At 40.2% G+C, this 13,758-nt stretch overlaps 1 protein-coding gene and 1 long non-coding RNA gene across 2 annotated transcripts in view; one reads left to right on the top strand and one right to left on the bottom strand.

Moving 5' to 3' along the window:
• The first annotated feature begins 3,828 nt into the window (after nucleotides 1-3,828).
• Nucleotides 3,829-5,789, top strand: LOC143783329 (forkhead activin signal transducer 3-like). Its single transcript, XM_077271731.1, has 3 exons — nucleotides 3,829-4,101; nucleotides 4,501-4,605; nucleotides 5,283-5,789. Exons 1-3 carry the CDS (start codon nucleotides 3,829-3,831, stop codon nucleotides 5,787-5,789), a joined length of 885 nt encoding a protein of 294 aa, XP_077127846.1.
• Nucleotides 5,790-8,938: 3,149 nt separating this feature from the next.
• The window catches only part of LOC143781654 (uncharacterized), a 173,277-nt gene continuing 168,457 nt past the window's right edge, over nucleotides 8,939-13,758 (bottom strand). The window contains exon 3 of the long non-coding RNA XR_013216787.1: nucleotides 8,939-8,960. This is a non-coding gene — a long non-coding RNA (uncharacterized LOC143781654). The remainder of the gene's footprint in view (nucleotides 8,961-13,758) is intronic.

Raw genomic sequence — 13,758 nt, 5'->3', positions numbered from 1 at the left:
GTATATTAACCCTTTAGGTACATCACAGGAATAAAAACATGGAAATTTGACTATTTACCACACAAGAACGTTGCTTTAGCCCTACATTTTTCATTTTCACAAGGGTATCAGAAGAAAATAGAACATACAATCTGTTTTCCAGACAGTAGACCGATACCTCATATATGGTGGAAAACAACTGTTTAGCTGCACGGCAGGACTCAGAAGGGATGAACAATTTGACTTTTGGAGTGAAAAATTGTCTGAAATACATAGCGGACACCATGTCAGGCTTGCAGAGTCCCAGATATGCCTAAATAGTGAAAACCCCCACAAGTGAACCCATTTTGGAAACTAAACTCAAGTAATTTATCTAGCGGTGAGTAGTGATGAGCGAGTGTACTCGTTGCTCGGGTTTTCCTCAGCACGCTCGGGTGACCTCCGAGTATTTGTTAGTGTTCGGAGATTAAGTTTTCATCGCGGCAGCTGAATGGTGAGGTGAGCCGATTGAACACACAGGCACTTCACAGAATTTTATAACATTGAGCCATAAAAATAAAAATGTACATTTTTCTCATAAAAATGTTGCTTTAGCCCCAAATATTTCATTTTCACAACAATATCATGAGAAAATGTGCCATACAATTTGTTGTGCAATTTCTCTAAAGTATAACTATACCCCATATGAGGTGGAAAAGTACAGTGGGTGCAGGGCTCGGAAGGGAAGGATCGCTATTGACTTTTGGAGTACAAAATTGTCTGAAATAGATAGCAGATGCCATGTTGCCTTTGCAGAGCTTCTGATGTGCCCCTGTGACAACGCTCTTCAACATACCCTCATGTCGTAATAGTATGTCATGAAGGGGCTTATATCCATAATTCTGGAAACATTTTTACTAATAAATCAGTGGCTACTAAATTATGGTTTGTAAAGAAACATATCCGTACAAAAATGCCTAAATGGCATTCTGCCCTTAAAAATTAACTAAACGTTTGTACTGAAAATTTTATAGAAGCCTCGGATTGTGAAGATCCGAGGCTTTTGAAATTTCCATGAAATGCACTGCTCAGGAAACCAACATTGGACAGCTCAGGAGACCAACACCGGACAGCTCAGGAGACCGGCATCGGACAGCTCAGGAGACCCCACAAATCTGCCTGAAATTAAAGACAAAAGTAGATGTAGAATTTTAGGGCCAAAGTTTAGATACTCTTTAAGAGAAGGAAGATAAAATTTCCTCCTGCTGACAGACTTTTTCGGTGCAGTAATATTTTTAGTTTGATACAATGTTCATTTCTATGACTTAATAAAAAAAATAAAGAGTCCTCAGAGGCCGGTGTATTTTAGGGGCCACAAAGTATCAATCACTAAGAACTCTCTTTTTTACCTTCCTATTAAATACAAACAAGCTTCAATATATTATATCTTTAAGCTTACAGTCTGCAGTCTAAGATTCTCTAACAATCTACGAGGAAGCAATTTACATCTCCAATATTAGATCAGAGGAAAATGCTATAAAAACACAAGACAATGGCAAAAAGTAATCTGTAAATGTAATAAAACATTGTGTAGATTTATAGGAAGATGGAAACATCACTGGTGACTGATTCCTGCACTGTGTAATACTATGTAAATCTTCTGTTCCTCAGGAGCAGAAACATCGGGTGGGGAAGGTGCTACATGACAACAAGTCTTCTGTTCTCAGCAGTCAGGAGGGATCAGGAATATGGAGCCTCCTACTTTGAGAAACCAGTGGGACAAGGGGGTCTTCATAGGGGGAGATTTGGGGGAGCCACATTGTAACTGATGTAAATACACAGCAGCCGGAGCAGAAGACGACCGGAGCCGGACAGGGAGATCTTACACCGAAAATAATCACAGCTTTAGTGTTATTGTCATATAGACTTCAATATTCCACATTAGTTGTAAGAAATCCAACAAATAAGAGGTTCTGGAGAAGAAAGAAATTATCATTCAAGCCCATTTTCTACACCGGGAGATAACTAGTGTAAAAAGAAACTTATTAAATCAGGCAAAGTTTCCCAATCACGGATGCAAAAGTGCAGAGATTAAAAGCTCAGTCATAATTCGCACATTTATCTGTGATCACCTCAATTGTGAGAATGCAAAAATAAAATAGAGAAATCTACTCGAGTAAACCACAGGAGAAAAAGGAAAAACAAGTTCCTAAAAATGACGGTTACTTGTAAATTCATATCTTTCAAAAAAGAAAACTTGTAAAATCATCTATCAACATTATTATAAAGTGATATTAACCAATAAATGAGAGGACGTCCAATTATATGTTGTTATTGAATTTTATATGTAAATGCTGCAATTAGCAATTGCTTGTTCCCTAATGGGGAACCACAAGACCCAACAATAAATGAACCTCATGGATTCAGGTTTCCATGGACTGGTGTCATTAAGAAGCCTTCCCCCCAGATACTTCCTATTGCAAATTAGTCCTCTGTAGGGTTCGGGGTAACTTCACATGGACAATGAGTTTATTCCATCCCTGTATAAAAATGAGTAAGTGGCACCGCTAAATAATACAGAGATCTGCTCATGTGCGAACGAGGAACTTACAAAATAAAATACAAGGAAAAGGAAGACGTCATAAATCACTGCAGATAGGAAAAAAGGCGTCATAAACCACTAACGCACTTCCCATATTTATATCTTATTTTGAAAGTATAAGACTGAATCCAGAGTCACACGGCGGGAACCATTAAATATCTAATGCCACCTTAATATTATAGATGGAAACTGAAGGAAAACTCATTTGATGAGACCAAGGACAAGGTATCTAAAGTGTAATATATATTTATACTCATCCAAATAAATGATTAATGGGTTGGAGGGGAATATAATGGGTTGGATGTGGAATATAATATGTGACTGGATTATTAATTAACAAAATAAAAAACGCAAACCGCATCCATGTGACCCATGATGGGCGGTAAGCACAAAACACTAAGACAGTATGGAGCAGAAACAATATATTTATTAAAGTCAATATAATAAAAGTGCAAATATAAAATCACAGAAAGCAACGGTGCCTCATAAAATGGGGGAAGGACTGACAATATAGCCCATACAGACCAACAAAACAGGTAAGTAACGACCCAGTATAACCCCTCAATAAATATAGTCCAGGAACTAAGTATATAGACAAAGTGCAGGAGTTGCAGACATGCGGCTATTAGAAGAGTAAACACCGGACTGGATGAAGAAAGTGTCTACAGTGTAAAGTACAAAATGGAAACCAACAATATTGGTTCTAATTAAGGGAAAGTGCTAGAAGTATTTTGTTACCTAGCTAATAAACACTGTTATTGTGTTTTGGATCACATTTCATGAGTTAATATTATGGATAATTAATTAAAATATATATTTTTAGGAGAAATGATTGGTAATTTGGTCTGTAAGTGACTTTATACAAACTCACAAAATGTAAGATCTTCAGTAAAAGGCACAAACTGTTGTCCCAATGGTTGGTTTATTTCCATCTTGTCCTCAGCATTACCCATGTGGCTGAGGTTTATTAACACACAAGGGGGCACATGGTATACACTAAGGATATACACACTATACATGACAAAGGATGTTTAGTGAAGGATCTCACCTAAGAACTGAAACTTTGTGTATTCATAGTGCTATTGACTTTATGGATGAAGGTCTTTCAATAGCAGTTGAGATGTTATCAGCAAAGGGCTCCATCTTGCTTTGGGGGTATTAACATAACAAAGCCGGATGTGGGGTGACCACCAGCCCTTATAAAGGCTCCTTCCCTGGCCCATAGTCACATCACATCTAATATTGGTATCTGAAGAAATCTGTGAGACATGAGCTCAAACCTCCAAGCTTGTGAAACCATCAATATGCCAACGCCCAACGTGTTCAGCATGGAGAAGATGCTAGAGATGGACTCCAACATGGACTGTGGTCCAGGAGAAAGTGCACAGTGTGACCAAGCATTGACAACAAGTCAGGAGGAGAAAATGTCTGGGGGAAAGAAGAAGAATTACCAGCGATATTCAAAACCTCCATACACTTACTTGGCCATGATTGCGCTGGTGATCCTAAGTGTCCCGGACAAGAAGTTGAAGCTGTCGCAGGTAAGAGAACGATGATATCAAGGAATAAGTTAGTGGGAATTTACTTAGGATTCCTAGAGAGGACAACAAATCTTTGAAGCCTGCACTTTAGCAAATTGGAGACATTTTTTACTTTTGCTACATTTTTCCTTCAGTCATATACACAGAAAAAAAACACAACAAATATTTAATTACAAGACTTTCCCGCATTGTGGGAATATACTGTTACATGTTATAACAGCCAGAAACTTCCAGGTTCAAATTATAAACTTCCTGCTGGTTCTTTACCCTCTGTGTAAACTGTAATTTTTAATGTATATTTATCAGGAAAGGAGAATTCACAATTTAGGATAAATGGGGATCACTGTTATTAACTAATTTACAGGATTGAATGGTTTTGTTTTTCTTTTTTGCCTTCAGATTTTAGACAAGATCAGCGACTTCTTCCCGATCTTCAAGGGACGATACCAAGGGTGGAAAGACTCCGTCAGACACAACCTGTCCTCTAACGACTGTTTCAGAAAGGTGAGGACTTGTGTGATCATTTACAACATTCTCTTCTAATGGACATTGCTATTTTTTATATATCTAAGGGGAGATTTATTATTATTGTAAGATGCATCATTATATACGATGGTAAAAATGGTGGAAATAGGGCAAAATCATCAAACTGGTGCATGGGGTAAGGTACATTTATAAAGACTCTCGTCCTATTTTCAGCCTCAGAAATGTCATGTGTCTAATACAAGATCTAATAACATTGGAGCATTTTACAATTGTCTCTTAGACCTGATCTCACTTTGTGGACACTTCAGTTCTGGTGCAAAAAGTAATTTTACCCTAATTCCCTTAGTAGATTCCAGGTTCTCCTCCATAATCCCCATCAAACAGCCCTGTTCTATTTCAAATCTCACCTGCTTAATGTTAGGTGTCCTTTATTACACTTTTTAAAAGGAGATGACTTGTTTTTAGAAGGTATCACTTTGTTACGTTGTAATAAAAAATGTATTTCACAATTCTAACGTTACTGAAAAATTTTCCCTCCAAAAGAAATCTATAGACAGACTTACCTGTTTTCTACTAACGTTATTATCACATAATCATTTCTTCTCGATGACCCCTATATACAGTAGTGAGTTTATATTGTAGAAATTAGAATTTTAAATGAACCTTTATCTGAATTTATTTCATCTTTTCTTCAGGTACTAAAAGATCCAAACCAGACTCAGGCCAAAGGAAACTTCTGGACAGTGGATGTGAGTCGGATTCCACGTGAGGCCATGAAGCTTCAGAATACGGCGGTCAGCAGGCAGGATATCTACCACCTGGACCTGGCCCCATTCATTATCCATGGACAGCCATACAGGCCTTTAGATGACCATCACCCTTTTTCAATTGCGGAAGATCCCATCAAAATAGAAGATTCTGCTCCATCATCCACATCTTCATCTGCAGACCCCGCATCATCTTTCCCAATGATTCTGTGGAATCTTCCTACATCCAATTCCAGCTATGTTCCTCCTAATGTGGTTGCCCCTCCCAGTGTTCATCCTCTTGTGCTTTACCCAAATTTCCCATCCATACCCCTGTATAACTACCCATCACCATCTAATTTTAACTCCCCCTCCACATCTTATTCTATCCTCACTTACCAAAACCCCTCTACACTTCGACCTCAACTACCTATCCCTTACAGACCCTGGAAATAAACCGCCCTCCTGACGGGAGTTCAACAGAACAGTTTTTGACAGAACGGGATACTCCACACCCGCTGGGAACCTGCCCAACCAAGGTCCATACAGGGACCACAAGAGACACTTCCAGTTTCTCGGCTGTTGTAAATAGTTGTTCATTGTTTACTTTCTTGTTATTTTATTCTTAATAAACTTCTTTTCACTATAAACAATTATTATCCTGGTTCTTTATATGTAAATGTGATCCTAAAGTTTCCCTATAAAAATGAACGTTCTAGTCACCAACTATCTCTGGAAGATTCCTGTCTTAGTAATTTTTGGTCAATATCTCCAAATTCTCATGAAGAGATTCTGTATGTCTCCAAATATAACAATGGGCACAGAGGATCAGTATGGGCGGCTCGTCTCTCCACATGTAGAACTGGTATTTGAATCATTATTAATAATATTTCTGCGCAATACATGAAATTAGCAGAATATAAAAATGTAAAAACACATAATAAAACAATACTGACCAGGAGTTTTCACGAGGAGACAGATTTATCAAATTTGCATTAAAAAAAGCTCATTTTGTTTTATCGGTCGGTTTATTTATTCTGATGCCAAATATATACAATTTTAGGTTTTTCTACTTAAAGAAAAACAACTAAAAGGTTAACTTGAGTATGAGTTGGTATGCATGCATCGTGTAGGCGCGTGTTCACACAGGCCACTAAACAGACAAAATCCAAGATAAAAACATAATAGGCAAATACCCTGCAGTAAATAAATAAAAAGCAATAGTCCATGAAAATAACAGAGTCATTGGTTAACATAATTTTGATCAAAAATGTAAAAGACATCCCACCACGTCATAGTGACTGTTCGGACCATCCCGAATAGGGTCACCGTGATGCGGTAGGATGGATTTGACTTTTCTTTATCAAAAGTATCTTAACTAAGCACCCTATGTTATTTTCATGCACTATTGCTTTTTATTTATTTTCTGCAGAGAATTTGCTTACTAGGTTTTGATTTTGTGTTTTGTTTACAAAAATACATAGAAAACTCGATTTTGTAGGAGCACGTTGTCAATAGGGATTTGGTCAGTGTGTCTCTGACAGGTCTATTGTATAATAAATTGCACCAGTGATCAGACTAATAAAAATGAAAGTCCTGTAGATGTTCTAAGTAAAAAAAAAATATGCAAAAAAAGGGTATATATATATGTAAAAAATAAACAAAATAAATTATACATATATAGTATCACCACATCCAGAATGACCCGATCTATACAACTGTCACACTATTTAATCCTTCAGTGAATTTCATTAAAAAATATTTTAAAAATATAAACACAAAGTTGAATGTTAATGAAAATGGTATTGCTGAAAACGTCATCTTGTCCCACAAAAAACAAGCCCCTTGAGCTCATTCAGCGGGAAAATAAAAATGCCATAGTTGTCAGAATGCAGCGATGAAAAAAACAATTTTTTTTTGTAAAAAAAAAATTTATTGTGTGAAAGCAGCAAACAAAGAACTTTTATAAATGTGGCATCGCTGAAATCGTACTGACCCGAAGAATAAAGCAGTCTTATTAATTTTACCACATGGTGAACGGCATAGCGTGAAAAGCCAAAATACAATTTCTGAATTGTTTTTTTGTTCATTCTGCCTCCTAAAAATGGAAAAGAAAGCTATCAAAATATGTGCCAGCAAATGGTACCCATAAAAACTTAAACTTGTCCCTCAAAAACAAGCACTGACATGACTTTCAGCAGAAATATAGAACAATCCGTCAAATGCTGTTGATTTGTTCATTCTTTCTCCCAAAAATTGCAGTATTGCTCGGCTCACATATATCCTGCACTGTACGCTGAGTGCTTACTCAGTTTCCATGTGAATCTTTGATTCATATGGAAACTCCCATAGAAGATTCCCTATCATGAGGCAAATTGTCACTTTGGACACTGTCTGGCCTGTGATCTGGTGGAGTTCATCTTTTTTAAGAGTTTTTTGTAGGCATGTACAAAAGTGCATAAAATATTACCCCTAAAAGCTTCAACTCAATGCAGAAAGAAAAAAATTAATAACAAGTACCCACTCAGGTCCGTCATCTGTCAATGGAATTATAAGGTGTAAAAATATGCAAAATGCAATAGTGTGTCATCGAGTATAAAATGATACTGATAAGGGTGATATGCTCGCCTTATAGGGCTGTGTATGACACAACCACTATCATGGCATAACTGACAGCTGACACAGATGATCAACATCTTCATATACAAACAGGAATAGTGGATTTCCAATGTGCTGCTGATTCCAAGATCTGACGAGAAAGTAATTAAAATGAAAGGTGGTTTTATTGTCAATGCGTTTCAATGCCAATAACGGCTCCTTCCTCAGGACAACCACATGTGAAGTGGAAAGGTTACATAGATGCTGTTAATTACATAAAAAAATGCAAATTTATGGTTTCTAAAGAAACATATCCATACAAACATACAAAAATGGCTAAATGGCAGCAACTGTTGGAGGTAGAGCATTCTGCCCTTAAAAATTAATTAAACATTTGTACTGAAAATTTTATATTTGTGTCTTTAATTTCAAGCACATTGGGAAGGTCCGAAGCTCTTGAAACCTCCACGAAATGCTCAGCTAAGGAGACCGACACCGGACAGCTCAGCAGACCGACAATGGACAGCTCAGCAGACCGACAACGGACAGCTCAGCAGACCGACAACGGACAGCTCAGGAGACCAACATCAGACAGCTCAGGAGACCGACACCGGACAGCTCAGCAGACCGACAATGGACAGCTCAGCAGACCGACAACGGACAGCTCAGCAGACCGACAACGGACAGCTCAGGAGACCGGCACCGGACAGCTCAGGAGACCGGCAACGAACAGCTCAGGAGACCGACACCGGACAGCTGAGGAGACCCGACACCGGACAGTTCAGGAGACTGACACCGGACAGCTCAGGAGACTGACACCAGACAGCTCAGGAGACCGACACCGGACAGATGAGGAGACCGACATCAGACAGCTCAGGAGCCCTGCAGTGGACAGCTCATAAGACCGACACCGGACAGCTTAGGAGACCGACCCTGGACAGCTCAGGAGACCGGCACCGGACAGCTCAGAAGACCGACACTGGACAGCTCAGGAGACCGACACCGGACAGCTCATGAGACCCCACAAATCTGCATGAAATTAAATAGAAAAGTAGATGTAGAATGTTAGTGCCAAAGCTTAGATACTCTTTAAGGGAAGGAAGTCGCAATCTCCACTTGCTGACATTTAGACTTTTTCGGTGCAGTAATATTTTTAGTTTGATACAATGTTCATTTCTATGACATAAGAAAAAAATAAAGAGTCCTCAGAGGCCGGTGTATTTTAGGGGCCTCTAAAAAGTATCAATCACTAAGAACTCTCTTTTTACCTGCCTATTAAATACAAACAAGCTTCAATATATTATATCTTTAATGATTTTTTCAACCATTTTCTGTAATACTTTTGTTTAACTAATAAATGACCTGAAGCTTCCCGTCTCCAGTCTAAGATTCTCTCAATCTACGAGGAAGCAATTTACATCTCCAATATTAGATCAGAGGAAAATGCTATAAAAACACAAGACAATGGCAAAAAGTAATCTGTAAATGTAATAAAACATTGTGTAGATTTATAGGAAGATGCAAACATCACTGGTGACTGATTCCTGCACTGTGTAATACTATGTAAATCTTCTGTTCCTCAGGAGCAGAAACATCGGGTGGGGAAGGTGTTACATGACAACAAGTCTTCTGTTCTCAGCAGTCAGGAGGGATCAGGAATATGGAGCCTCCTGCGGTGAGAAACTAGTGGGACAAGGGGTCTTCATAGGGGGAGATTTGGGGGAGTCACATTGTAACTGATGTAAATAAACAGCAGCCGAAGCAGAAGACGACCGGAGCCGGGCAGGGAGATCTTACACCGAAAATAATCACAGCTTTAGTGTTATTGTCATATAGACGTCAATATTCCACATTAGTTGTAAGAAATCCAACAAATAAGAGGTTCTGGAGAAGCTACAGAGAAATTATCATTCAAGCCCATTTTCTACACCGGGAGATAACCAGTGTAAAAATAAACTTATTAAATCAAACAAAATTTCCCAATCACTGATGCAAAAGTGAAGATTAAAAGCTCAGTGAGAATTCGCACATTTATCTGTGATCATCTTAGTTGTGAGAATGTAAAAATAAAATAGAGAAATCTACTCGAGTAAATCACGGGAGAAAAAGGAAAAACAATTTTTCCTAAAAATGACGGTTACTTGTAAATTCATATCTTTCAAAAAAGAAAACTTGTAAAATCATCTATCAACATTTTAATAAATTGATATTAACCAATAAATGAGAGGACGTCCATTTATATGTTGTTTTTTAATTTTATATGTAAATGCTGCAATTAGCAATTGCTTGTTCGCTAATGGGGAACCACAAGACCCAACGATAAATGAACCTCATGGATTCAGGTTTCCATGGACTGGTGTCATTAAGAAGCCTTCCCCCCAGATACTTCCCATTGCAAATTAGTCCTCTGTAGGGTTCGGGGTAACTTCACATGGACAATGAGTTTATTCCATCCCTGTATAAAAATGAGTAAGTGGCACCGCTAAATAATACAGAGATCTGCTCATGTGCGAACGAGGAACTTACAAAATAAAATACAAGGAAAAGGAAGACGTCATAAATCACTGCAGATAGGAAAAAAGGCGTCATAAACCACTAACGCACTTCCCATATTTATATCTTATTTTGTAAGTAAATATATTGATACATGAAAAGTATGAACCGTAAAAAAAGGGCAGATAAAGTACGCCTGTGCAGGAGCCGCAGCAGAAGTAAGGAGGAGGACGTCATCGCTAGAAGATGGGAGGCCCCGGACCGCGACACCCATCGGACCGCCCCTGGGTGAGTATAATCTATCTTGTTGTGCTTATCTTGCAGGTTACATCGGGGGCTTATCTACAGCATTACACAATGCATTACACAATGCCGCAGACAAGCCCCTGATGGCGGTGGGCGCATCTCATATGCCAAAAATTAGGTGACAGATTCCCTTTAACTATTATGTCTATCTCTATAGTATTCATTGCTGTCCAAAAATGCAGGTCAAGATGCAGCAAAAATGCATTTTTGCGGCTGCATTTTTCATGGCCAAGAGATGCAGAAATGGTGCAGACATTTCTGCATCCAAATACTTGAAGTATACATACCACACCCTTAGCCACTGTGAGAGGACACGTGATAATCCATTACTACTAAGATTACATGATACACGGCTATGTTAATAAAGTGTTGTGCCATCTAACAAGTTAAGGGTTACTGCTGTTTTTATTTGTTAGGAGCATTAAAGGGATTATTCAAGCTGTCAGGATCCTCTGGTGCCAGCGATGAGAGTGGGAGGTCACGAACCCACAAGTATGCAATTTGCATACATATGGTCACATGCCAACTAGAAAGTCATGGCCTCGCATGAATTGAGCAAGGACAGGACACGTTTGACCAGAAGTATACAAATCACATACTTTGGCTCACATGATAGTCCACTCTCGGCATTGGCCAGGGAGAATCCTGAAAGTGTGCAGTGCATGCGCTGTGAGAATTCAGAAGCCTGCAGTCTCGGAATAATTAAGCCCTATAATAATAAAATGAAGCCCTGTAGCCAATCGAAGCAGCATGTAATATCCTCACTGTCAGGATTCAGCTCTGCTTGCTGGTTTCATCAGTTATCACATGCCCACTTCACTCATATGCATTTTTTCTGGTTACTGTCACGTGACAATGAGCTTCTATCATACCGCTGCTGTCGCCTCCACCGCCCTGTCATACTTACCTGTCTTCAGTGTCCTGGCGCGCCTCTCCTTCTGCAGCGTCTTCCCCTCTGCGTTCGCTCCTGGCCTCTGCTGCTCGTGCGCGCATACCAGGTTCAGAGCGCGCACTTCTAATCTTCTGTTGGCGCTCCCTTTCGTCCTCTCTATAGTCCTGGAGGACTAGTACCCAGAAGTCGGCGCTCCTTATCGTCCTCTCTATGCTTCTGGAGGACTAGGACCCGGAAGTGCCGTGCTGCCTTAGGCCATGTTCACACTTTGCGGTTTTTACCGCGGAACCGCCGCGATTTTGCCGTTGTGGGTCCGCTGCAGTTTCCATTGCGTTTACATTTATATGTAAACCTATGGAAACCGCAAACCGCTGTGCACATGCTGCGGGAAAAACCGCGCAGAAACGCAGTGGTTTACAACCCGCAGCATGTCACTTCTTTGTGCGGAACTGCAGCGATTCTGCACCCATAGAACTCCATTGTGAGTGTCAAACCCGCAGTAAAACCCGCAGAAGAAAAAATATCTGCGGGTTTTCTGCGGTTTGGGGTGTAGAAACCGCTGCAGCAGGAAGTGCGGGGAAGCGGGCGGAAGTGCGTGGGCGGAGTGTGGCTGTCATCATGGAGGCATATCGTCGCATGGGGATCGATGTCGGCCGTTTGATAGATCTGGTATGTATGTCTGTGTATGTGTGTGTGTGTGTGTGTCTGTGTGTGTCCCCATGCGACGATAGTGCCACCATTGTGCTAAGTCGCCGTATGGGACTACTACTCCGATCCAATATTAGGATGGGAGAGTTGTCCCTGTGTTTCCGGCGACTTAGCACAATTGTAAGTAACACAAACACACACAATACACACACAATAAACGTAACATACATGACAGACATTACATACAACATATAACATAGAGTATATACTCACCATACAGCACACTGGTTCGCGAAGCCCTCGCCCTAGGGAAAAAGTCCAAAAAAATAAACAAAATCCATACTCACTGTCCGCAGAATCCAATACCGAGTGTCCCACGCCGATCCCCTGCTCTCCGGCGATACACTGCCAGGAGCGAAGCTCCCAGCAGTGTATCGTGCACTGTTCCGGAGTTCAATGGCGCCGGCGTCTCTATTTACGGTACTACAGGTGCGGGTGAACTTTCCCACGCTGTAGTGCTGTAAAGCGAGAGAACCGGGGTCAATGACCGCCGGTAAACTCTTGCGCATGCGCAGTAACACACCGACAGGTGCCAAAGCACCTGTCAGTGTGTTGCTGCAGCCGTGGAGAGCAGACACATCTCCGGATATGTCTGTTCTCCATGGCAGATCGACGTGGGACCCTCGTTGGATTTCTGCGGACAGGGCCAGGGAGTATGAATTTGGTTTGTATTTTTATTTCTGTACAGGTCGAGGGTCTTCAGGTGGATTACCCGTGTAATAAAGGGATTGTCAAAAAGTGTGTGTCACTATTTCATTAAAAGATTTTTTCCAAGTGTTTGTTTTTTTTATTATATGTATGTTAGTGCCACGTATTTAAGTGCCACGTATCACATATTACAGTGCCACGTGTCATGTATTTCAGTGCCACGTATTTAAGTGCCATGTATTTAAGTGCCACGTGTCACGTATTTAAGTGCCACATGTCACTTATTTCAGTGCCACGTATTTAAGTGCCACGTATTTAAGTGCCACATGTCACGTATTTCAGTGCTACGTGTCACGTATTTAAACACGTGGCACTTAAATACGTGGCACTGAAATACGTGGCACTTAAATACGTGGCACGTGGCACTTCAATACGTGGCACTTAAATACGTGGCACGTGGCACTTAAATACGTGGCACTTAAATACGTGCATGTGGCACTTAAATACATGGCACGTGGCACTTAAATACGTGGCACTTAAATACGTGGCACGTGGCACTTAAATACGTGGCACTGAAATACGTGGCACTTAAATACGTGGCATGTGGCACTTAAATACGTGGCACTTAAATACGTGGCACTTAAATACGTGGCACTTAAATACGTGGCACGTGGCACTTAAATACGTGGCACTTAAATACGTGGCATGTGGCACTTAAATACGTGGCACTTAAATACGTGGCACGTGGCACTTCAATACGTGGCACTTAAATACATGGCA

The sequence above is a fragment of the Ranitomeya variabilis genome, chromosome 6 (assembly GCF_051348905.1).
Source record: "Ranitomeya variabilis isolate aRanVar5 chromosome 6, aRanVar5.hap1, whole genome shotgun sequence".
NCBI lineage: Eukaryota > Metazoa > Chordata > Amphibia > Anura > Dendrobatidae > Ranitomeya > Ranitomeya variabilis.
The sequence above is the reverse complement of the archived record's forward strand: the minus strand, read 5'-3'. Positions and strand labels throughout refer to the sequence as shown.